The 26,895-nt window shown below is 38.0% G+C and overlaps 1 protein-coding gene across 2 annotated transcripts in view; it reads right to left on the bottom strand.

Moving 5' to 3' along the window:
* The window catches only part of ZNF407 (zinc finger protein 407), a 350,620-nt gene that overhangs the window by 80,021 nt on the left and 243,704 nt on the right, over nucleotides 1-26,895 (bottom strand). For both annotated transcript variants that reach the window (XM_076330088.1, XM_076330089.1), the window contains exon 8: nucleotides 22,925-23,103. In XM_076330088.1, coding sequence (XP_076186203.1) covers nucleotides 22,925-23,103 — 179 coding nt within the window. The remainder of the gene's footprint in view (nucleotides 1-22,924; nucleotides 23,104-26,895) is intronic.

Raw genomic sequence — 26,895 nt, 5'->3', positions numbered from 1 at the left:
TTTACTTCTGGATTTGATATTTCATAATTTAGGGCAAGAATTTGCCACTGCTAGATGAAATCTACAGACTGTTCACAACTGTAGAGGTACAGTCAGTATAAGAATGATTGTATCATCTGGCCTGAAACTTGAGTTACCTTTTTTTTTTTTTTTTTTGGTAGTTCTACCTTTTCACTTAAGAAGTGGTTTACTTAGCACTCCTGAATGTTTAGTTACATTCTGTTTTGGAAAGTAAGACAGGACAAAGAAGAAGAACTGTAGATCATGAGACGAGATTTAAAACCAACTCCAATTGGTTCATATGACAAATGGCATAACAAAAAAATAATACTTTCTAACTGATATAAGGTTTACTTCAGATGTTCACTACCATTATAGAAAAGAAAAGAAAAAATCATATGCAAAGGTCAGATTCTGTCACTATTACTCACATTAGGCACTACCTTAACATGCCTCACGAAAAACTGAAGTCAAAATAATCTGACACATTATGGCAAAATGCCCTTTATCTAGCTCATATGTCTATGAGCAGACACTCAAATAATCACATTCATGCTTTTAACTTTATTTTTAAAGACAATGTAGTGGACACAATTCTTTGTTTCTTTTCCACCAATTTTAAACTGATCTTAACTTATTGATATCAGAGGAACTATTCCTGACTTGTAATGGTGAAGGACTACGCTAGATCCAGGTATCTATGCCTAATGTTTAGGAAAATACTTCTTAACACTCAGAGTACTTATCTGAGAAATGCTTTAATTGAATAGATTGTACTTCTAGACCTAATAAAGTAAGCTTTCTCAGATGAACTAGAATGATGGTTATAAATGTTTAAATTATAACTTGGACACTCCTACGTTCTTCTGATCTGAAATGTTCAGCATAAAAGCAGTAAATATTGTCTCGTTGTTATTTTAGTCACTCTTAAAGTATTGATTTTATACTAAACATAAGGAAATTAAAACCTTAAGGTGAAACCAATGTTTTTCCTCAAGTTTACAGCCAAGTCAGTAGAAGGTTTGTTTAAAATATCATTCATAGCATATATTGACATTATAATATATCTGTTAATGATCAAACAAAGGAAAATATAGGTGCACTTTACTACATATGCACATAAAAGAATATTATACATGACTGGTTTAAAATGATATGTTTTAAGTGCTGAGATATTAAACATTAAATAATTTGGAAATTTTAAGCAATTAAGTCTTCCCAGATAAAACACCTGGGAAGAAAAAGTTATGTTTGAGCATATGTATTAGTTACATAAATTACAGTTTTAAAAAATTATGGGGTTTTGTATTTACTCTAAAACCAACAATTTTTTTTAAAACTGCACTTATGAGAAAACTAAACTTACTACATAAGTAATATACAGTTTATTTAACCAAAATAATTGCCTAAACTCCTCCTGTAACAAAATCAAGAAAATAATCCTAGAGGAGGAGAGGGTGTAAAGAGTGTTTAAAGATTAGTTTATTTGATCAGGGACCCATAAATACTAATATCTCAGCTTCAATCACATGTAATAGCACACGATTACTGCAGAGTGAAATTATGATTACAACATTGTGATTTAGACTACATACATCCACAAAGGAGTGGGACCTTTCCACTTCTGCCTGCAATACCCAGACCCAAGAGCAATGAAAGAGAGATGGGGCAAAGTCTTGATATAACACTCTAGACAATTATTGCTTTTTCCTTCCTTGAGCGAAAGGAAGGGGTGGGATGGATATTGCAACTCTTATGAGTGTCTCTTGAGAAAAAAAATACTGCAACAGAGATAATGCTTACTTATTACCCTCCATTCATGTTTGTATCAAAAACCAAGATCTAACTTTTAAGATGAAGGATGAATTACAGGTTTATTAATCAGCATTTTAAAATGTGTACTTAGCACTACGGATAAATCCTACCCTGAAGATGATATAGTTCAGAAGTCTAATAAAAGATGAAATCTGAGATATAAAATTGAACAATAAAATCACATACTTTACATTACAAAAACAATAAAAGCTAACTGCTCTGTAACATTCCAGTCAATACAGCAACGCTATCAAATTTATAACTTTAGCAAGAAGGATCAAGAAAGCCTGAATAAATTATTTCATAAAGTGTTATAGCAAGAAACACTCGAGGAAGACAGTGGATAAATAGAAATGTAATTAGAATCACAGAATCATAGAATCATTGAGGTTGGAAAAGACCTCTAAGATCATCGAGTCCAACCGTCAACCCAACACCACCATGCCCACTAAACCATGTCCCCAAGTGCCTCATCTACTCGTCTTTTAAATACCTCCAGGGATGGGGACTCCACCACTTCCCTGGGCAGCCTGTTCCAATGTTTCACCACTCTTTCAGTAAAGAAATTTTTCCTTACATCCAATCTAAACCTCCCCTGGTGCAACTTGAGGCCATTTCCTCTCGTCCTATCACTTGTTACTTGGGAGAAGAGACCGACACCCACCTCGCTACAACCTCCTTTCAGGTAGTTGTAGAGAGCGATGAGGTCTCCCCTCAGCCTCCTTTTTTCCAGGCTGAACAACCCCAGTTCCCTCAGCCGCTCCTCATAAGACTTGTTCTCCAGACCCCTCACCAGCCTCATTGCCCTTCTCTGGACACGCTCCAGCACCTCAACATCCTTCTTGTAGTGAGGGGCCCAAAACTGAACACAGTATTCGAGGTGCGGCCTCACCAGTGCCGAGTACAGGGGCACCATCACTTCCCTACTCCTGCTGGCCACACTATTCCTGATACAGGCCAGGATGCCATTGGCCTTCTTGGCTGCCTGGGCACACTGCCGGCTCATGTTCAGCCGGCTGTCGACCAACACCCCCAGGTCCTTCTCTGCTGGGCAGCTTTCCAGCCACTCTTCCCCAAGCCTGTAGCGCTGCCTGGGGTTGTTGTGGCCGAAGTGCAGGACCTGGCACTTGGCCTTGTTGAACCTCATACAATTGGTCTGGGCCCATCGATCCAGGCTGTCCAGGTCCCTCTGCAGAGCCTTCCTACCCTCCAGCAGATCAACACTCCCGCCCAGCTTGGTGTCGTCTGCAAACTTACTGAGGGTGCACTCAATCCCCTCATCCAGATCATCGATAAAGATATTGAACAAGACCGGCCCCAGTACTGAGCCCTGGGGAACACCGCTCGTGACCGGCCGCCAACTGGATTTGACTCCATTCACCACAACTCTCTGGGCCCGGCCGTCCAGCCAGTTTTTGACCCAGTGCAGAGTCCACCTCTCTAAGCCGTGAGCCGCCAGCTTCTCTAGGAGAATGCTGTGGGAGACGGTGTCAAAGGCCTTACTGAAGTCCAGGTAGACCACATCCACAGCCTTTCCCTCATCCACTAGGCGGGTCACCTGGTCATAGAAGGAGATCAAGTTGGTCAAGTAGGACCTGCCTCTCATGAATCCGTGCTGGCTAGGCCGGATCCCCTGGTTGTCCCGCTCATGCCTTGTGAGCGCCCTCAAGATGAGCCGCTCCATAATCTTCCCCGGCACTGAGGTCAGGCTGACAGGCCTGTAGTTCCCCGGATCCTCCTTCCGGCCCTTCTTGTAGATGGGCGTCACATTGGCAAGCCTCCAGTCGTCCGGGACCTCCCCCGTTAACCAGGACTGCTGATAAATGATGGAGAGTGGCTTGGCGAGCACCTCCGCCAGCTCCCTCAGCACTCTCGGGTGGATCCCATCCGGCCCCATAGACTTGTGAGCATCCAGGTGGCGTAGCAGGTCATTGACTGCTTCCTCTTGGATTATGGGGGGTTCATCCTGCTCGCCGTCCCTGTCTTCCAGCTCGGGGGGCCGAGTACCCTGAGGATAACTGGTCTGCCTGTTAAAGACTGAGGCAAAGAAGGCATTGAGTACCTCAGCCTTTTCCTCATCCTCGGTGACAATGTTCCCCCCCGCATCCAATAAAGGATGGAGATTTTCCTTGGCTCTCTTCTTGTCATTAATATATTTGTAAAAACTTTTTTTGTTGTCTTTAACGACAGTGGCCCGATTGCGTTCTAGCTGGGCTTTTGCCTTTCTCATTTCTTCTCTGCACGACCTAATGAGATCCCTGTACTCTTCTTGAGTCGCCTGCCCCTTCTTCCACAAGCGGTAAACTCTCCTTTTTTTCCTGAGTCCCAGCAAGAGCTCCCCGTTCAGCCAGGCCGGTCATCTTCCCCGCCCGTTCTTCTTACGGCATACAGGGACAGCCTGCTCCTGCGCCTTTAAGACTTCCTTCTTGAAGATCGTCCAGCCTTCCTGGACCCCTTTGCCGTTCAGGACCGTCTCCCAAGGGACTCTCTCAACCAACGTCCTGAACAGGCCAAAGTCCGCCCTCCGGAAGTCCATGGTTGCGCTTTTGCTGCCCCCCCTCCTTACTTCACCAAGAAGCGAGAATTCTATCATTTCATGGTCGCTAAGCCCAAGACGGCCTCCGACCACCACATCTCCCACCAGTCCTTCTCTGTTTGTAAACAGCAGGTCGAGCGAGGCACCTCCCCTGGTAGGCTCACTTACCAGCTGTGTCAGGAAGTTGTCTTCCACACACTCCAGGAACCTCCTAGACTGCTTCCTCTCTGCCGTGTTGTATTTCCAGCAGACGTCCGGGAAGCTGAAGTCCCCCACGAGAACAAGGGCTAGCGATTGAGAGACTTCTGCCAGCCGCTTATAGAACGCTTCATCCACCCCTTCATCCTTGTTGGGTGGTCTATAACAGACTCCCAGCAGGATATCTGCCTCGTTGGCCTTCCCCCTCATCCTTACCCATAAACACCGACCGTATCATCATCACAATCGTTGAGCTCTATACAATCAAAACACTCCCTAACATACAGGGCCACCCCACCGCCTCTCCTTCCTCGCCTGTCCCTTCTGAAGAGTCTATAGCCATCCATTGCAGCACTCCAGTCATGAGAGTCACCCCACCATATTTCTGTGATGGCGACTAAGTCATATCTCTCCCGCTGCACAATGGCTTCCAGCTCCTCCTGCTTGCCGCCCATGCTGCGTGCATTGGTGTAGATGCACTTGAGCTGGGCTATCGATTTCGCCCCCGGCATCGGCATGCCACCCCTAGGCTCATCTCTAGCGAGCCTGGTTTTATCCCCTTCCCCCTTCAAACCTAGTTTAAAGCCCTCTCAATGAGCCCTGCCAATTCATGAGCCATGATCCTTTTTCCCCTGTGAGACAGTTGAACTCCATCTGTCACCAGCAGGCCCGGTGCCATGTAAACCTCCCCATGATCAAAAAAAACAAAATTCCTCCGATGGCACCAACCCCTGAGCCACATGTTGATCAGGTGTGTTTTCCTGCTCCTTTCAGTATCCTTCCCTGCCACTGTAGGGATAGAGGAAAACACTACCTGTGCTCCCGATCCTTGAACCAGTCGCCCCAGTGCCCTGAAGTCCCTTTTGATCACTGCAGGACTTCTCTCTGCAACCTCATCACTGCCAGCCTGAATAACCAGCAGCGGGTAGTAATCAGAAGGCCGTACCAAACGATTTGGTACCAAATTGATTAACTAAAGAGCATAATAATAAAGAATTGTTAAGAATTAAATGCCGGGGCATGTCCTACAGATCTGGTAGGGCAGGTGCAATATTTACCGAACAGCAGGACATCCTCATGCCCCATTTGAGGGGCTCTGCGCGTCCCTGCATACAAGACACAGAGTATGCAGGCTTATGAGCAGTGAGCAGGATTGTGCGGGGTTGGAAAGACTTCTGTACATCTCCCACCCTGTATCAACACAAATACCTCTTGCAATCTGCAATCCAGAGAAGCTATTTTTTTCCCCCCACCTAATAACTAAATAATACTTTGGAGGTTTTAGCAAATCGCTTCCAACAGAACAGTCTTTGCTTTGAAGCGCAGGGGCCCTCAGACCCCTTGCTTCCCTGCTGCACGACGGCTCGGCCAGAGGCAAACCCGCTCCAATGCAGGAGCCGCGTAGCTGCACTAATGCAATACCGCTCCCAGCTTCTTTGGGGATGATTAGTCCAGGCTAGCCCCTCAGCACTGCTGCTTTGAAGTTCACACGCTCTGGTATAAACAGCCTGGATTCAGCCTCTGCTAGTCCAGTGAAATGCGTTCCCAAATGGAGCTGATTTGTACCAGGGGCAGGAAGAGCTGACATGCAGGTGCCTGCAGTCAGACTTGCCCCAAACTCTATGCACAAATGGCAATAACACTGTAACACTAACACTAATGATCATCAATGCATTTTCATGCTCAAAGTAGAGCTACACTGCTGGTTCTTGAGGAAACACTCTGCTACTCTATGTTTTTTGTAAATAGAGGTACAGTGATTTCAATAACATTGTTTTGTTTTTATACCCCAACTCAGATCTGAAATACGATGTAATAATTTCTGGCTCATGTTGACTTTTTCTTTACAAAATATAAGCAGATACTACCTTTTGTCTTTTGCTTTATCTTGGAAGTTGTAGACACACAGTGATTCTGCAGCACTACTGGTAACAGACACAGTGCACGTACACAGACAGGTGTTTAGGGCAGTATTACCGTAGATGCATCCTAATCCTAACCCTAACCTGATGGACCATTTCATATCCTGCATCTGAAGATCAGTCAAAAACCCTGGGGACTACAAGCAGAATTTGAATTCTAAGAAATTTCTGGGCTCCTAATTTTCCTTGCCATTTCACATAGGCACAAGGAGGATGGCCAGAGTGCTGCTCTACCCATTAGCATATGTAATCATTCAATGAGCTGTGGTCTCAAATTACTTCTTTTCTTCCTTATCCTTTAGCTTTATATCAAATTTGTGTGGGCAAAGTTCGTAATAAATTAATTTTATTTACTCAATGAATGATAATGGTTACACAATCTAAAATAAATATATGGCTTCAGTTGTGTATTGTTGGGTACTAAACTTTAATTACATTATGAATTAAGTAATAATTCCACAAAATCATTTGTTAAAATCAGTTAACAACATAACATATCAACTATTACCCAGGGTAATGACCAATTTTGGGGTGAAGGTGTTCTAAAGCATAACAAATAGTTTATAGCAGTGATATTTAATTTAAAAAAATGAAATAAAGTGTTTGAAAAACCTTCTGTCACTAAGCTGCCATCCGGAGCTGTAGCCTGGAAGTCACTTATGGACACCATACAGCCACAATGTTGTTGGCACCTGGCTGTACTGAGAGTTAAAAACATGAGAATAAAGGGGTAAAAGGGATGTAAAAACGCAGCCAGAGCATGCTGCTGCTGAATGCGTGCCATTTCATAGTCATAATTTAAAGTGATCAGAAGGGGGGGAAAAATGAAGCACAATAAAAATGGAAAATGTTAGATTAATGACACAGTCATTAAAATAAAAAAGGTGGAGTTATATGAGGAATGGATCTTATTTGAGTTATTGAAATTAAACAAGTTATTTTAACAATCATTTTAAAAATCACATTTTACTCAGCTCAAGGAAGGAAGACAAAAAAATAGAAATCTTCATGGGGAATATTTCAAATTGTCAGTGGCTTTAAAAAAATGATTTAAGATTTTCTCTTGTTATCTTCTCTTTCAATTTTAGAATTTTAGTTGCCATATATTATAATGGTATTTTAGCTATAAAAGTAGTTTTCCACTCACTGTTCTCTTGCCTTTCAAGGAGACAAACAGTTTTTCTTTCCTCTAAATGAGCACAATAAAATGGGTAAGCTGTCTGGGGAAAAAGAACCCAGAAAAACTGGTGGTATAAAGCTCAACAGAAAAATGTGGTACAGAGAAGAGGCGATCTAAAGCATGTTTACTGTATGCCATGCAATTTGTTCTACTGGTCAGGTTGGAATAAGAGTTTCTTACTGCTGAATTATCGTTAGGCTTTGTTCAAAACCAAACCCATTGTTACTGCTGTCCCTGACGCTGAACCTTAAAGAAAGTAGGGGAGAAAAATTTGCATGCAAAACTGTACCATAAAAATAGTAATTCTGTAATAAATATTAAACAGGGATTCTTAAAATCTGGGGCTGGATCCTGCTACTATTCCTTATAAACCTGCTTGTATAGGGTCTATGCATGTCTATATGTATTTTAGTAGACTAATTTTCAGCACTTCAGCAAGTATTCTTCCATCTTCTTGAAAACCATCCAGAAATATCAATAGAACTATCAGTTATGAAAAAGTTGATATCAAGAGTCAGCTAAATGAAAAATAGAATAAAAACGCAAACTACAAATGCATTTAGAAGAACCAAAGCTTCACAAGATTTTCCTCTCCCTAGTTGATGTACGCAAACCAACAGATTGTCTTTCTGTCAGGCAAACCCTGATGGAGATAAATGTAAAGGCTGGAGTGCACGCCTAATTTTTACACACAAGCTGCAACCAGACCACGAATTTATGCTTCAAGGCAACCAGATTTCTCCTTGTGTACACTTAAACACTGCTGTTGCACTCAGTCCATCTTGTTTAAATGCCTTTAAAACTAAACACAGGCTCTGCCCCCTCCTCCACTCCTACTAATTATATACTTTTTTGTTTGAAGAAGCAAGCCCTTTATTGCTCATAATTTCAGCTATCACTTGCTTGGGCACCTTCTACAGATCAATAGCACATAGTTAAGTGGATGAAAAGGCTAAATGTGATTGTCATTTGTAATGCAAGGTTGCGTGGTTTTCCCCCCCTTAAGCTTTAAAGCGTTGTGCTTGGGTTTCATTTTAGAATACTAAATTCCCATTGCAGGTATACAGTAGCTGCACATTCAAAGCCTTTCATCTTAAATTAAATATCTGTCATTTTTTAAGGCCAGAATACTGGCATAGGTTATAATAAAAACTAGCGTCCAACCTGCAATTTTACAGATTCCATTGCTGGTGGCCATACATCTTTGATGGCAAAACTACATTGGTTGTAGCGCCATAAAATCAATAAATATTAACCTTTTCTGACACTTTCTGCACGGATGCTTTATCAGTCACTGTCAGGTGATAGAACAGTCAGTGATGTACTGTATTTTTCAGCTCAGAATCCATACCAAACTAAGAAATCAATGCAGATTAACAAGCCTTTAAATACAAAAATCGGCAATGAAATTTTGGTTCTATATGATAAAAACGAAACCAAATCATGATACTACAGAATCATAAATTTATCACAGATACTTTTAGCAATGTGCGAAATATAAACACAGTATTTCTATGGCAAAATAAGTGTGCTTGAATGACACAGATGAAATAAATTCAGTTTTATATTTCATGACATACCTATTCCAGCTTATAAAATTAAAAACCTACCCAAACAGGCAAATCCTATCTCTCAATATCATTTAGAAACTCACAGTTGTTACTTTGCTGAGAGACATTCATAATAGTTCAATACACTTAAAGCTCCATTTCTAAACGATGTAAGCAAAAAAATAAAAGTTTACTGGAAAGTGAAAATATGCCATTTAAGTTATCTCCCACCTTGTATAACTGTAACAACAACTGCATTTAGATCTAAGCATCTTAGAAGCCTAAGGCTTTTAATTATTGGAAAACATCCTGCTGTGTACGATCCATACTGTAGCACGGTATAGGATTTCAGCATAACAACATAGAGACTGATAACTTGGATTGGTTCTATTTCTCCCTATTCTCAACACTGCAATTTCTTCTACATAACATTGTACTTGTTTACCACAGTGTTACAAATTATGTTTATTTATATGTAATTCATGTGAAATTTTCTATTAAAATATGAGTTAATCAGATAACATGACCTTTCCAAAACAGTTCAAACTTCTTAAAAACTACCACAATATCTTAAAAACTTAGGACACGTTCTAATAATTCTTCAAATATGGAATCCAGTAGTAAATACTTGAATAACACTGGTAACTGCTAATATGGGTCTATTTATATTCAGAAACTCTTGAAAAATGAGGACTATAATTTGGCTCCATTCATTGTACATGGCTAAAGCCTATTAGAAATTATCTTATCTGTAATTTTTAAAACTATTTCTGTGTTTCTTTCTAACAATGCAGGTGGAGCATTGGTGTATGGGCAACAATTACCTTCTCCTGGAAATAAGAGATAGTACCTGAAATACTGATGTAAATTAGTAAAACCTAACAAAAAATACAGATATTAATGTTCCACCAATATTTAGGCATGTATGTCCACTGAAGTCAGTGGCAGGTACACAACAGTATTTGGAGAAACAGAGAACTGCTTTGAGAAATGTAATGTAATGCTATGTTATGTTATATTAATGAAAGCTAAATTCAAATGCACTAAAAGCTTTATCAATATAAACTTTAAATTTTAAACTGAAGTACAATTTTACATTTGCCATTTCTTTCGATAGCATCTGTACTTCTACATTAGCCAAGAAAGAGACCTATTTCTGCCGATCAGTCAGCATCAAGAGCAACCACGTTGCAAATTCTATAATGATTTTCTTTAAAAAATATTGGCAAAAATAACTTTAATTAGCTCAGTTTACCTATTAATGCTAATATGAAAGGATCTGCATTCATTTTGAAAATCCTAGCTGGGGGGGGGGGGGGAAAGTTGCGAGTTTAAGCAAAGCCTGCAAGTTGATAAAACTTAAAAAAAAAAAGTTTTGTAAAAAATCTGAACACGCCTAAAAGTGTTCCATGTCACAACGGGGACATCAGATTAAAGCATTATTTCTGCATATTACACAGCAGACTCACCACAGAAAGCAGGCACTGACATTACAAAGTGGATGATCTTTAGGTCGTGAGCCACTTGTGCACCTGCACAGCCAGTTATCAAAACCTGCTTCATGCTTGAGTCTGACTTACCTTATACAAAAGCATCCCCCCAAAATCAACCATTTTCTTCCCATTTTTGGTGAGAAGATGGCAGCAAAATTAAAGTACTTTCAGAATGAGGAGTCCTATTTTCTCCATCAGTGTCATTAGTTCTCTCTCCTTTCCCAAGATCCTCGGGAACCTTATACTGGTTATACCAACTTATAGCCATTAACTCTTTGTGTAACTGAGCACTCGGTTAGCATCCCCAACCTGCGCAAATCTTTCTGCAATCGGTGCCTCTCTTCCATTCTTCTCTTAGAAATTTTTTTATTGCACATCTGCCATCAGATATGAAAATAGCTTTACTTAACAAAAATAAGTCAGTATTGGTGGGTATCTTCATTGCACTTGCAAAATCTAATTTGAAACTAGTATTTTAAAATCTCAAATGATATTCCATTTTTATTAATTTTATAATTCTAGTCTTTTGTTATTTTGTTTTAAAATTGTTAATCTCAAGACATTCAAAGAAATACATTTAATCAATTGGTCACCTCCACAGCTCAAAGGTTTGCAGGAAGCGGCATATGCCACAAACAACCCCGCACAACTACAACAGAGAATAGAGGATTGCGTTCCCCTGCTGTCTTAGCCCTCCTGATCTATGATACAAGTAAGGCTGTACTGAATTACAGATAACTGAGATTTCATGATTTTCATACACTGATAAATCTCTGACTCTGTGTTTCAGGATTTTTGCTTGAACAGGTGGAAGCAAGCACAAGCAGCTCAGCAAATTTTAATGACAATATTGACGGTGACTGAATTTGCTCAGAGGAAGGTGGATGACAAAAGAAAGGGTCAACAATAAATAATATGATACTGAATACTATTGGAACAGTAAGGATTTATAGATAAATCCTTAGCAGAAGAGGCTAAATTGAATTGACTTGAAGTAGCTTTATCCAACGGGTATTTTGCGGTGGTGGCAGGCACTAATATGTGAGGACTCCAGACATTTCACAATTGCTCCTCCTTTTAATTTTACCTTACTCACACATTCTAAAAACAATTGTAAAAAATATTTTTTTCTAAGTGCGCAATTGGTTGTTTACGAACTCCTAACTTCAAATTATTCAAACTCAGTTCTGAATTTCAGGTATATATATCCTGAATCTAAAATCAATGTTAAATTGAAAATGTTTGCCTAAAAACTTCCGATGTCTCTTAAGATAACTAGATAATCAAAGTTTTATCTTTTTTGCTATCAAAAGATGCTTTCGTTTCATGTTTCCTCTGGATACTATTACTTCAAAGTAGATCAATTCTTTTAAATCTTCTATAAACTGTGTTCTGAGAACCGTTATCTGCTATTACTTCCTAGACTTTGAACAAGAAGTACCATTTTGGCAAGGTATAAAAGAGGTAGGGACGTAGTTGAGCATGTAATATGGTAGCTGTTATCTTAATGCCTTTTTGGCAAGTACATTATATATTATATTCCCAAACACTATATAGCAACCAACTCTTTCCTTTAGCTACACTACAATGACCATTAATGAAAAACTCTTCCAGCAACAATAATCTAGGTTTCTGGAATGTTATTTAAACAGGGATTGTGACAAACAGTAACTGATTGTCCCCTTCAAATAGCTGAGCAGCCCTCTTAACTACACTGCAGAAACCTGTCCAGCAACTTTGCCTCTGGATGTCTGACACCTCCTGTACTTTCCACACCTAAGCCACTGGAAGTGCACCCGTTTAAACCAGCAGTGCCTTTCATCCAGTCATGTGAAGGCTGAACCAGTGATTTGTATTATCTGAGGCCCAAAGTTTTCATTAATGCTCAGGTTCCTATGCAATTTATATGAAAATTGCACTCACTTTAAGGTCCCTTCTTACTATCAGAGAATATTATATGAAAATCATACTGTAATGACTCGGAGGATGAAAACATCTGTATTAAATCTGCAGTGGTTTCTTTAGTACAAACCATTTCTTTGGCATTGGATATTGATGAGCATGCACTCTTTCCAATAAATGCAAGACCTGCATAAAATATCTTAAATTCAGAAGATGTACTTTCTGTCTGCCCATTTAGAAAAAGGGGTTCCCCACTAACTGGCCGGCTGGGAGTTAAGAGATATGATATCTGCCTCCATGTTTTTTTGACATGGTACAAGAATTATAGACAGAGACAGTCAGCATGTGATGTATTTATATGAGATACAGTTTCATATTACGCTTTTATACGTTCACCAAGAAAGTGAAGTAATCTTTCTTCTGCAAGACTTCTACCTATCTTCATTTCCTTTAGTGCAAACAGTTATAGACAAGCTCCTCTTTGAACTGATAATTTTTTAGAGGTCATTCAGCCCATAATTTCAGGTCCTAGTCACTATCCTGATGGTCCTTCTTAGGAAATTGGACCCAGTGGGAACGTTTTTTCCTTCTGCTTAGTCTATGGGTCAGCATTTTCCTTCCCTTGTACTTCTTAATTCCCTTAAGTGGCAATTATTTAAGGCACAGTTAGAGAAGGTGCAATCTACATTCATCCAATAAAACCTAAATATTAAAAAGGACAGAAAAATCCAGCATGGTTACTAAGGATATATGGGAGAGCATTTAGCATTTGAAAGGTACCAAAGATCTGGTAAATGAAAAGATGGGAAAAATTATGAAGAACTATTGGAAGTAAAATAGAAATTAGAGGAAGAACACGTGTTTCAGACAGACAAGGCATCCTACTTACAAAAGGTCAAGATCCAAGATGCCACGTCAAGAAATTAATGGAAAGTCAGTGCAGCATACATTGGATCAATGAAAGCAAACAAAAAGAAAGCCCAAAAGAAATTTTAAAAATCAGCATGGAATGCCAATGATTTGTGATTCATTGGAGCAATTATTGCTGAGGGCTCTTCTCCTCACTCATGACCTGAAGTAGTAAAGCACTGAGCACAAAACTAACACTTGATTCAATCCTTCCATATCTAACATTACCCACATTTGTTTCAACAGTTTTGTGATTCTGGAATTATTTGCTGTTATTTGTGTCATTTTGTGTAGTAACCACATTTTGTGTAGCAAGCAAATAATTCTGTTGTGTAATTTTAAAAAAAAATTGAAAATTCAGAGAATGACTTGCAAGCAAGTCAAAGCAGACTTACAAATGTTAATCATCTAAGTTATTTATCAAGAGTACACTCTTTCAGTGCAGGTTGTTGAGATGTTGGTAGCATCTCACAGGAGGAGAAAATTTAAAGTATCCTCTAAATAATGTACAGCCACAGTGAAAGAGGCCAAGAGGTGGTGGCATTATGCAGGCAAAATACACTCCGCTATGTGGTTATACTGAACTATAGTGCCCCCAGGTCTTGGAAGTACTGTTAGTTCAAATCTTCAAGTAATGCAATAATTTGTTCATAATTGGGATGACACTGTTGTTATATTTATTCTTTATATTTATTTATAAATATTTATTGTTTATATTTTATACAAATAAAAATTATATGAAAATTCATTATATTATATTACGATATATAATTATTTTATAGATTTATATAATATAAATATATTGTATTTATAGAATATGTTCTATAAAAATATAAATTATTTTTATATATTATATATATATCAAAATCACACATTTTAAATCAACATTTTTATATTCTGCTTCAAGTTGCATCTTACATCTTACATTTACTTTAATTAAAAAAAAAAAAAAAAAAAAGCTTTCTATTTCTTAGGACTCCAGCATAACTTCCCTGGATGATCCACTAAGAGATCTACTCTTTTAAGAGCTTCTCCTAATAGGAAAACAATTTAAATTTTCAGAGTATAAGACAATCTCCACATAAAAATGTCCTGAATTACTCCTATACACTATACACCTTTATTTTTTATTCCTTCTGTAAGGTTCCTATCTTTTTTGGTTTGTTTTGTTTGAAAAGTTTTCTTGATGAGCCTGATATCCTGGTTTTTGCTGCTTGTCTCAGAATTTTAATATGTTGATATTTGAATCCTAATATTTCCTTTTATCGTTTATATTTACCACATACTATTATGCATATATCTTTTCTAACAGAATTAAATATTTTTGTCTTTATAGATGGCTGTTGTGTCTTAAGGGCTTTCTTCTACTTCTGCACTTTAATATTTCAGCCTTGCTTTAAAAGTTTTATGTTCGGATGTCCTATTTTTAGCACCAAATAGGCAATAATATGTCTCATTCTTCATGAAGGATATTTTATCTATTAGTGTAATGAAATAATAGCTTGGAGTAAGATTACCTTCTTTTCATCGGTGAACTGACATCCTTGCAGAGGCAGCAGTCTTTGTGAACACCAGCAGGAATCTGGCATGTGGCTACCAACGCAACGCAAGGAATTTGCAAAGCTGATTTGAGGGCAGAATCAAGGTGTGCGTTAGGGCTCAACAGAAAATTTCAAAACTGATAAGAGTTTCTGTATCGGCCAGTGTGGCACAGCCCCCTTCCAGGTCAGCTGAGTGGTTCCCCACCATGGAAACCAGGATGCCACAGGGACGAAGGACAGGAAAGCAGGCGCATGCCAGCGCCCAGGTTAAATGTTTAGACATGGGCAAAGACATTCAAGCTGCTCAGGAGTATCAGCTCAACCTGCAAACACTTAGTCGCCCTGTGACAAGCTGGAGTAGTCCTTCAGAAAGGAACAATGACGAGCAGGAAACCCCCAGGGAAGTGGGCCGTGGGCAGAAAAGCATTGAACAGAATACAAGATTGTGACTACGAATGCCATTGGTGCTATACACAATACGAAAGACACTTGCGCGATGGCCCTGAGCTTAGCGCCAACTATCTGATGGAAAAATGGAGCAGAGCATGACAGGCATTACACCTCTACTGATCAGAGGTATTAAGAGGTGTTCCAGACTTTGGTATAGGCAGTATTTTCCTTTTCCTTTAAAACTATATTCTGAACATTTTTTCTTTAGTGAAATTCATGGTCTTCACTCTTACCTGAGGATACCATCCACTTATAGAGTATAGCTAATATTAATAGTGGTGGTATTTGCATATTAGATGATGTAGTATTTGCATCAAAATATTTCAAAACCTTCTTTCATGTCACTCAGCAGAAATATATGCTGACTGTTCAGGAAAAGCAACTAAGGGACTATGAAAGGAGTCCCTAAGCTCTTCAACAGCAGCAGCAAAAGCTATCTATTTTTTTTCCACTTTACTCATTACCTGGAAAGAACCAACTCCACAGTCATGACCACCCAGATAAAGATACTGGCTAGCTCTGCTAGGCATATAAAGCCTTCTAATAGAAGACAGCTATAAAAATAATCAAATGACTTAGGTTTTAGGTTTTTTTAAATGTAGATTAATTTTTCCTGAAACACAGTAATATGTAATCTACATAGGTTATAAGGAACCTAGCTTTCTCCTTTACAAACAGAAAATCATTTATACTAGGTTTTTATTTCAAGCACACACTAAAATTATTATTCGTCACAGAAAAGGAAAGGGAGTGTCTGCCAATCAACATGACATGCTATTGAAAGACTGGCACTAATAGCTATGACAAGAACAAACCTGTTTGAAGCAGAGCTGCTGCTGCCTTTTTTTTTTTTTTCGGTTAAGTATACCAGCCATCAAAAATAGTATTTTATCTGACTAGAAACCCAAGCAATATTCTGCTACTGTAAAAGCTTCTACCTGATTTGCCTATATCTAGCAATGACAGATTTTTAATATTGTTTCAAATTACAGCATTTAAAGTATTTTCTTTAAACAGGGATAAAGACTAAGAACATAACTATTCCAAGAAAAATGTTAAATATGCTTACAAACAAAACTGTGTATCCATTCTTTAGAGGCTTTACTTAAGGTATGAATTACAAGTTTGCATAGGTACTCAACTGACTTGTATTTCCATTATTTTATTGACAAATAGCATTCACTGATTTTACATTTTTGTAGTTTGATGAATTCAGAGAGTACAAGAGTAAACAGGTTTTTATTATTTCATTTTTCCTATTTTTTTTCAATTTTATATTTTCTACTAAAGAGTCAGAAGATGCAAAAGAAAGGACAAGAACAAAAAGAAAAATTTAAAAGTAGAAAAGCACTAGGATACTAGTATAATTGCTATATTATCAGGTTATGTGTGTCCAATTCACATTCTGAATAAGTCTGCAGTTTCCACTTGGTAATACAGTTATACCTTGATAAAATCACATAATAGATCACACTATAACTTTTAGCAATCAATTTTTTCTCTTAATAATTTGATAAATGTAGCTGTCAAGTGGGATAAAGATCACAATTTTATTTGGGATTAACTATTTGAACTTTCAGAATTCCATTCATGAATATTGCAACTGTTACAACTGATAGGATCACAATTTTGTCCCTTGATGATGTAATCATGTTGCAGGTTGCTAGTACAGCCTTGTTTCTCAAAAGCTAAATAAACTGAAAGAGAAACGTGTGGAGAGCACAGCCTTTCGAAAAGTGCACTTAAAAACGTTTGGAAAAATACTTTTCAAACATGCATAAAAGAGACCTTGCAGTAAACTTTTCTCATTTTCACTGCTCTCTGGAAAGAACTAAAACATCCCCTAACTCTGTTCCCCTAATCTGAGAAAGAAAAGAGCAGGATGCAGGCCTGGCTTAGTGAACAGATGATTAATTGAACTGTCTTTTCATCGATTTCAGATCTCAGGAGCCAATAACACAGTAAGGGAACTGCCAACCAAAAGAGCAGTATTTCATAAGAATTCTTCAAACACCTTAAATAAATAAATAAATAAATAACCCAATGTATTTTATTAAGGATTTAACAACATACCAGAAAGAAACTTATTTTAGGCAAGCGTATCTCTACTCAGGCACAGGTACTTCAGGCTCAAAGAGAGTAAGAATTTAGCACCTATGATGGGAATGTCATCCCTATGAGAAAGAACACTTTGGGGGACTTATGTGTCTCCTTAGCTATCCCTTTGCTATCACAACACCTAAGCACTTTAGATTCACAAACACAACCCTTACCAACAGGCTGTAGATTAACACTGTTTTAAGATTTAAGAGCAGAAAGGACTATTAGATAACAGTCTGACTTCTGGTATATCAAAGCCCCTTAAGTAACACTTAATTAGTTTTGCAGTGAACCCAGCAACCTTGGGCCCTCCTAAAACCTATCCCCCAGAAAGACATCCAGTCTTCTCAAGGCTCAAAGGAATGGAACAGGGATAATTTTTTCTGCTAGTTGCTGCCAAAGCTCAATCGACCTCATATTTAAGTGTTTGCACCTTGTTTCTCATTTCAATTTGTCTGACTATGCTTTCAGTAACTGATTTTTCTTAGGCTTTTCTCAGCTAGATTAAGAGTAGCTCATGTCTGATATTTTCTCCCTGTGAAGCAACTCATACACTATAATCAAGTACCTATCTATCATTTTGGTCATGAATTATGTAACTCTTCATGAGCACTAAGCGTTCAATCACCACGTAGGCAGCCAACTGCCAAAACACGATCGTCACAATCTTTGTTCTTTGGATGCCCAACCCCAGAGGCACCTATAATTTTCACAGAGGCACAGGCATACAAAGCTGTACTTCCAAGCATTCCCCAAAACACGTCTGTGCAGCGAGAGGAAGCGGCTCATGCTTTTAGTTCTGTCAGGATCCATGAGAATAAATGATCCTCCACTCCTGCTCACAGGGCCCAGGGTGGCAGACTCTCTCAGAGCACGCTGGATAACTTGAGTGCTTCACTTTCAAAGAAAAAACGGACTTACCAAAGAGTACGATGAATTGCTCTGCCTTCCCTGATTTTTTTTTAAAAGAAAAGACTTCCAAGAAAGATTTTGTATGACTGCTAATTCTAAATTAAGTAAAACACTTCCAAATTTTCTGTTCAATGTCTTAAGCAGTTCCCTAATCACATAGTTGACTGTTGTGAAGCCATTTTCAAGCAAAAGCTTTGTGCTTCGAACTTTGTAGGCATTGCGCCTATTTTGCACATGGGGAAACTCATGTGCAAACGGACAGAGAGCAAGCCCATTGTATCAGTAGCTCAGTGAAAAACTGAGTTATTCTGGTTTCCTAGAGTAGCACTCATTCTTGGAGATCATGTTCACTTCTAACAGTGCAGCACAGAAATGACAGAAAAAAACAGTATCATCACATAACTTTCAATACGATCATGAAAACAATAATGAGCAAACTGCTTCTCTTCTCTCTGAAGAGCTTTTTGCCTTACGGCCAGTTTAGTATCCGCACCAGACTACTATGCACACAATGAGATGCCATGGTCTCTGCAGCTATTGGAATAATGGACACGTCAAGCCATAGATATTACGCTCTTTGGATATAAATAACACGTCATAATAGTATCATAATGTTTATAAGACAAAAAGCTCCTAAATGATGAACATTTATTTCAAACTGAAATTATCCCTACCAAGTGATGCTGCTCCAAAGCAGACAAAGCACTGAGAAAGACAGCTGGACTGCTGATCGCTTTCAAATTCTACCACAGGTATGGGTCCTTCCTCTCTCCCATTTGTCAAAGTTTTCAGGCCGAGTTCAACTCAGTATTGAGATGTAGCATCAGTTGGAAGAAAAAACATATCCAAGAAACTTGGAAATGTAATGCACACAAGAATCAATCCAAGGACTTCTTCAGTTTACTCTGAGACTCACCATACAGACAAGTCCACAGTGAGCAACTCAGAAAAAAATTCTCATTTAAAAAAAAAAATCATCAAAATGATAGTCATCACCATGATATGACAATTCACTCACTTTTTGTATTAACTTTCCATTTGTAATGACGAATTTTCAGATTTGCGCATTGATAAAACAAGAATAATATTAATAGCTTCCATTAGAATCAAATTTCCATGACTAAAACATTAACTGCAGGATTCCTGAGCTTGCTAGTAAGCCCACTTCTGTTCTACAGCAGGTATAAAGTCTATCAGTGTCTTAAATGGGATTTTTAAAAAGAAAATAAATTAATATTGTGGCTAATAAGCAATCATGGGATTTCTGGATTTGTTTTCAAAGAAAATTTCAATTTCAAAACAGATCTTGAGAAAATGGGACAGAGAATATCAAGAAACAGGCATAAAGCTCTTACAGAACACCACAATAACATTTCAAAACAGATTTGATGATTTGTATAAAACTTAGAGGTTAAATGTGTAAATTGGTATTTGATGTGTAATCCAGCAAATTCAAGCCATAATTTTATGTGCAGATGCACACATCTCTCTGTTGGTTTGTGTGCATTAGTCGGCTGTTCAAATGCAGAACAGTTTTTAAATTAAAGACAGAAGTATTCTCTAGATTCTTATTGTTGTAAAACATATAATGGTACTTCATAAGGTTTATAAGGAATATAGTTGTATAGTTAAATATCCCCCTCTATGACAGTCTGCAGCAAAAAGGGAAAAGAAAGTCTGAAGACCTGGCTTTGTGGCATTTCCATACATCAATTCCTCACATTATACAGGATTTCAAAGATACAGAATAGAAAGTGCTACCACCTATCAATTACAGTATCATCCTTACTCGTGTAGAAACTAACTTGTTCCGCCTTCCACGTTCCACAGCCTCTCCTTTAGAAATGCAGCTTCTTTAAACTCCTTACTGCCAGTGACCCCATAAAGCAGTATATTAGTTGCCAAAGAAAGCTAAACAGAAATTAGTATTAGAACATTCTATAATAAAGAGCATTAACTTTGAATTAGAAATCCAACTGATAATTTCACAGCTGAGAAACAGACTTGATTTTTACTCCCAGCCACATCCTAAAGGTACCCCACAGCTCCATTCTTGGTGGGTTGTGGTGAAGGAGTTTCTGACTGGTCCTGCGAAGTGGCTGGAGTTGGCATCTGTCTCTTTGCCAGTGATGAGACTTATTCTATTCCTATTCTGCTCAAAGAAGCAAAGGGGCTGGCTTAACTGTTGCAAAGCAATATTAGAACACAAAAGACAGAAAAATATGTTTAAGTTAAAAAAAAAAAACAATCTTGTATGACACTTTCATACTCCTATCATCCTAAAGGGTTCTATGTCATGTTGTGGATTCTCTGTATGTGCAGCCAATGACCAATAAGTAATCAGTAACTGTGAACCAGACACAGAACAAATCTTATTTTGATAAAGGATGTTAGCCAGGGCATGGGAGTTATCCCCTCATTCCTCTAAAAATCTTCTCTAAAATCTTTAACTCTCAGATGTCCAGCAGTCAGAAATGGATTGAAAAGAAGAAATGAAAACCCCTTAATTTAACTCCGATGTGAATGCACAATTATCACCTAGAACCCACTTTAATAGTGTTTCTTCCTGAAAGAAAAATACAGTATCGACCTCAAAGCGATGGGATTATGCAAACAATATTTCAACACACTTTTGTTGTATACCAGTTCTAGACTAGCCTGGCAATAATTAGGTGACAACCAGTTCTTGCCAGTACTAATATATTTGTACAGTACAAACATTGCCTGTTTAGTGCAAGGGGGTTTCTCCAGTATAAGAATGAACGTATAAAAAAATAGATATTGTTAGTATACAACACATTGATGACAGTTTTCCTATGTTGCCAAGACAAGCAAGTTAAATAGTTTTAACCATAGCATGCTGCAATGAGCAATTAATTTACCTAGATACAGGTCTTGAACAAGTAAAGTGAAAACTTACACAGATTTTGTAATTTTGGAAAAATGTTAGTGATTCTACCAGTGTTATATCTATCTGTGTTACGTCTGTATATCTGTCTACTAAAAGCATTTTAGTTTTTCGTATTATTTTAAGTGGGATTATTGTAGTAAAAATCCAACAGTGTCTGGATTTAAGCTCTGAGTTGAATATTCATTCACTTTAGTGAGAACTATGGTGAAATGTGATCAGTTTTCTGACCTATTTTGAAACTGGTGTTCTGCCAACTGGCATTTTGTTTGCACATCCAGATATTATCCACCATATGCTGACATGACATGATGATTGGTTCCGAAATGAAGTGGAATACTTGGCAAATAGAAATATATGGTACAAATAATACACTGCCTCTAGTCAGGAAAGCAAGCAGTCATTTTGAGAAGACGGAGAGGTTTTAAAATAACTTGAGGGTACACACTGCACAGAGCTGAATGAAAGCTCTCTAGGTCATGTTTTTTTACAGGTACGAGGGTCTCAAAAGAATTATGAGATCAATTCCTTACAGAAGAAGATTCAAATCTGATACAGCAGTACTAATAGTAGTACTTCAATGGAAGATTAATTTGCATCTTAGGGAGAATTTGGCCCACATAGCTTCTTCCTCCTCTGGATTCCCCAACTCTTTCTTCTTGCCATCTGTTCTTTTTTCCCACTGCTCTGACTTGTCTTCCCGCCCAGTGATGTCTAAGTTATCTGCCTCTTCTGAGTTAAGATCACATTTTATTCAAGCTCCAGCCTAATTTTGTATTATTTCTCCTAACCTCTTCCTATTGAACTCTTATTTTTCTCCTAACTTGATGCTCCCATTAAACTTCTGCCTTCTATTCTGAACTGTAGGACCTCAAAAGAAAAAAAAAAAAAAAAATCTTGTTCCTAAACAGGAAACAACCCAACTTTTTTCTTTTAATTCCTGTTTCCAAAGCCATGTTTTTGTTTTGCGTTCCTCCAGTGACTTCCATGTGTGTGCTCTCTAATGTAAAGCCTCAAAACATACATGTAAGTTATTGATTGATCTCTGCTGTTCTATCTTTTAATGTTGAACACTGTCTGCTTTTTTGTAATGAAATCTAAGAATTTTTAAAGCATTACATTAATCTGCCACTGTATTTCCTAAGGAATTTTGTTTTTCTGTTCCTGGGGGAATAGAGTGGGCAGAGAGACTTAATACAAATATTAAAAAAATACTTCTCTATAAACGTTCAACTAGATTTCAAAATGAGGCACCTAAATAGCACGCACTTCTGATGTTTATGTATTGCACTGCAAGCTTTGCTTGTGAAACATGAATGGATTTCAGCGCTTAATGCATAAACTTCACCCCTTGTGAAAACTCGAAGAGGACTAAGCCCATTTTAAAATCATGTTCTTCTTCAGAATAAATGATAACAACATAACAGCTAGCTTTCTTATTGCAATCATTTAAGCGTGCTCATATAGAAAAGATAAGAACTTGTAAGCAAAGGGACGAATGACCTTACCAGCATGCAAGTATGCCAGATCAGGATTTTCAATGTCTGGGTGTAGTTCTTTCAAGTGGTTACGAAACTCCACAGGGATATTGGTTCCATAGTCACATTTAGGACAGTTATACATTTTCACTCCTTCATGCTTTCCTGTATGTAAGATGTGTTTACGGATATTTTCAGCACAGTTAGACCTACAAAGTGATGAAAAAAAGAAATAAGTTATATAGCAATTTATTCCCTACTAGTTGTCCAAATAAAACCTAGCGTTATAACAGAAAATGAGTAGTCAGTACTCATTTTTCACTACCTGCCCAATTTTTGCATCCTCTTCAGTTTTGCATAAATGCTGTCCTTTGCATGAAGGCTCCCAAAGCTGTTTCAGGTAAACTGAGCAATACATCTGAACAGAAGCATTTAAAAATGAACAATTTTTTACATTTGCAAAAGAAAATTTTTATTTTTCTTGATGGTAGTCAGTGATGGACAGAAATTAAGCAAAAGTCTTTAACTTAGCAAAACTGAAACGCACAGATGCCTATAGCATTCCCAATGGAGCTCACATGAACCCTTCCTACGCAGTTCCTAGATTCCATAGGAGTTGCTGTGAATGATTATTGTAAGGATATTCCACCAACTCTCATCTCACCTTATGAACTGTTCCTAGAAAAGAGAACTGAATTGTTCAAGTTTATACCTTTTTGAAAATACACACAGATTCTGATTTATACCTTAAACACAGCTTTTGTGGAAGCAGTGGAGTTTTCATGCATAAAAGTCAGAATACATATACAATTAGTTTTATGCATTTCAAAGAAATGTTTCTAATGAAATTTCTGAAAAAAAAGTGAATAGAAAAAGAACTCACATTTCTTTTATCCACAGAGTAATTGATAATTATATATAATTATCAATCCACATAATCCATGATATGATAGTAATTTTTAATTTCCAGTCTTTAAAATTTTGCAGTCTTATTCCAAAATTATTTTGCATTAGAATTTGCTACTTATTCAAAGTCTGTGATGAATCCCATATAAAATATACTGCTTCTTCATTTATTTCAATCAGAAATAACCATTATATTTATTCTTGAATCAAAATAACGGCCTCTGTACAAATTCTTTTAGACTTTTAGTACTGTACACTATTAATATTGTCAAACTAAGAATAGTAATTCAGTTTAACTGAAAAAGGGACAAACACTCAAGTGAACTATATAAATACATAATACTTCACAAATATTCAAATAAGACAACAGTAGTATTTTGAGTGACTGATTGTTTGCCTGTCACTGTTAGAAATACCACAGTAACAGGCACCTAAAAAAGGACCCCCAAAATAAACTGGAAGTAGCAGCTTGAAGTTCTGTTGGAGTGCTTGTCTCTCCCTTGGAGATGGTCATAGTAAAGCTGATATCTGCCTTACAGTGCTGCCAAAGCTCACCCTCTGTCATGTCCATCTGCTATATACCAGTGTAACGATCAGACTCCTGAGAATGTCAAAGATGACACTTATGTTCACTGAAAAATATGGGAAATATTGGTCCTCAGCATCTTTCAGGATTCAGCCCTAAAAAAATTACAATGGTCATAAATGTTGTTAAAATGAAACATGTGTTTTATTAAAAAGAAAAAAGGATAGTGTACACTGCAATGAAAGCAGGAGACAATCTGGTAACCTTCCACCATGGGTTATACTTCAAAGGGCAGTGGATTAAAGCAGAGCATGCAAATCTGAAAGAAAATATCTGTGTCCTTTTAGCTCAGCTCTCATACTATGTTAAGGAAAGATACAAAACTTTATACTTTGAAATATTTCTGTGAAATATATAAAGGATCTGTGGAAACCTATGTAAGAGTTGTGAAGAAAACCCAGCCTGTTCAACTCATAAAAGGCCAGTTCTACTTCCTTTGATTTGTAAATTTGCTCTAACCACTTTAAATGGAGCAATCCCGATGTCTCATTTATTTAGTCATCAGTAAAATTCTGTGACTAAACATGCCAACATACTGATATATTCATCATGGGAAATAAAAATTTAAAAAAATGTATTTTTCCATGTGACGAGGCCAGAAAGGCTTAATCAGAAATGAGGGATATGAGATCACAAGGCATTACAAATGGCCTCTTGAATTAGGTTGCAGTGCAGCAATTGCAATCGTAACGTAAACCATGAAGGTAACAACTGGCAAATCCAAGCACTTTTGATGCCAAGTAATACTTTTAAATACGACATGACAAAAATGTACTGCATATAAAATGCTTTTTTAATTATTCAGTGTGCTTTGACTGTCTATTAGGAGTCTTCTCCTGAGTACTGTACAAGTATGTTCTTATATGTCTGACACAAAAAAACCCCCACCAAAACTCTGTGCATGTGTGTACGTACATCACCTTGTCTCATATGACTAGACACAGAGGTCTGTGATTTTAAACAGCACTGTATTTTCATTAAAGCTATGCCATGATAAACATCTAACTAAAATACTATAGTGTTGCAATAGTGATGATAGTTAAGCATTTGACAGACTTTGTATTATAAAATTCATTTCCAGGAGTTTATAAACTTTGAGATAAAGATTCCCTTTGTTCTGAAACTTGGCAATGTAGAACCCAGCCCAAAAGAAATTGTTTGAGTAAAGTCTTTCTGTTCTTTGAGTTCCACTCTGAATTACAGCCACAAACAAATAAATGCAGCTTTTGAGGCTAGCCTGTGTTCCAGTAAGGCTAAACCAGAAGTTTCCAAGTTAAATTACTATTCCTTAATGTAAGCCTGCGTTCGTCCTGACAATCCATTTTCCATTTTGAAAATCAAATGTATATATTTCTGGCAATTTTTCTATGCTCTGCAATAACAGGAAGGGCACTCATTAGAGAGACTTAATTAGTCTAAAGCTATAGTCTATGGGTTTGTATTCAATGCTGATGCAGAGAAGCACAGCAGAAACTTTGTTTTTATTTCACATCTTGCAGTGAGCCTTCTTATCAGACATGAAGAAAGGTTTGAGACTCTATGCAAACAACAATTCTATTAAAGGGAAGTGGAAGGCCTGCATAGAGTTTTCAGTGTCCTGTCAGTGCTATACATGGTGAAAGAAGAGATGGGACGTGTTCCTAAGGCACGTTGCAGATGAACAGGAAGTGCGAGGAGCTGAAAAGCTCAGCCCATGCTTCCCGTGCAACAAGCCTGTATGACTTCCTCCAGCAAAGACTGATATATTGGGAAGGGTGTAAGCCTACTTTCCACCGCACATGTCCAGGAGACCTCCCACATTTCTGTAAAGGACAATGCTGTGAAGTAAGGGAGATGGATGGCAAGTTTCTCCTGAGAAATGCAGCTACTGCTTAAGACGAAAGGAAAACCTCTTTTGGCTGAAGATAAAAAAGGGCTTTTATCTCTAATGTTCATCGCACAGCAATGTGTTCATATTGCTGTTCTAACTGCACATTTCATGTTGCCATTAGAAGTCCATTCCTAACAACCAGTTACCTCTCTTTCTTTTGCTGCTCTCAATAAATTAAAGGTTGCTGCATACTCAAATATCACAAGCTGGAAATGACTTGTCAGTTGTAAAATTGTACTTTAGTCACAGAATCACAGAATGGTTGAGGTTGGAAGGCACCTCTGGAGGTTGTCTGGTCCAACCCCCCTGCTCAAGCATGGTCACCCAGAGCCAGCTGCCCAGGACCATGTCCAGGCGGCTCTTGAATATCTCCAAGGAAGGAGACTCCACAACCTCCCAGGGCAACCTGTGCCAGTGCTCAATCACCTCGCAGTGAAAAACTGTTTCCTGATGTTCAGAGAGAACCTCCTGTGTTTCAGTTTGTGCCCATTGCCTCTGATCCTGTCACTGGACACCACTGAAAAGAGCCTGGCTCCCTCTTCTTTACACCCTCCCCTCAGGTATTTATACATGCTGATGAGATCGCCCCTGAGTTCTCTCTTCTCTAGGCTGAACAGTCCCAGCTCTCTCAGACTTTCC

The sequence above is a fragment of the Aptenodytes patagonicus genome, chromosome 2 (assembly GCF_965638725.1).
Source record: "Aptenodytes patagonicus chromosome 2, bAptPat1.pri.cur, whole genome shotgun sequence".
NCBI lineage: Eukaryota > Metazoa > Chordata > Aves > Sphenisciformes > Spheniscidae > Aptenodytes > Aptenodytes patagonicus.
Note: the sequence above shows the minus strand (reverse complement) of the source record. Positions and strands in the feature narration are given on the sequence as shown.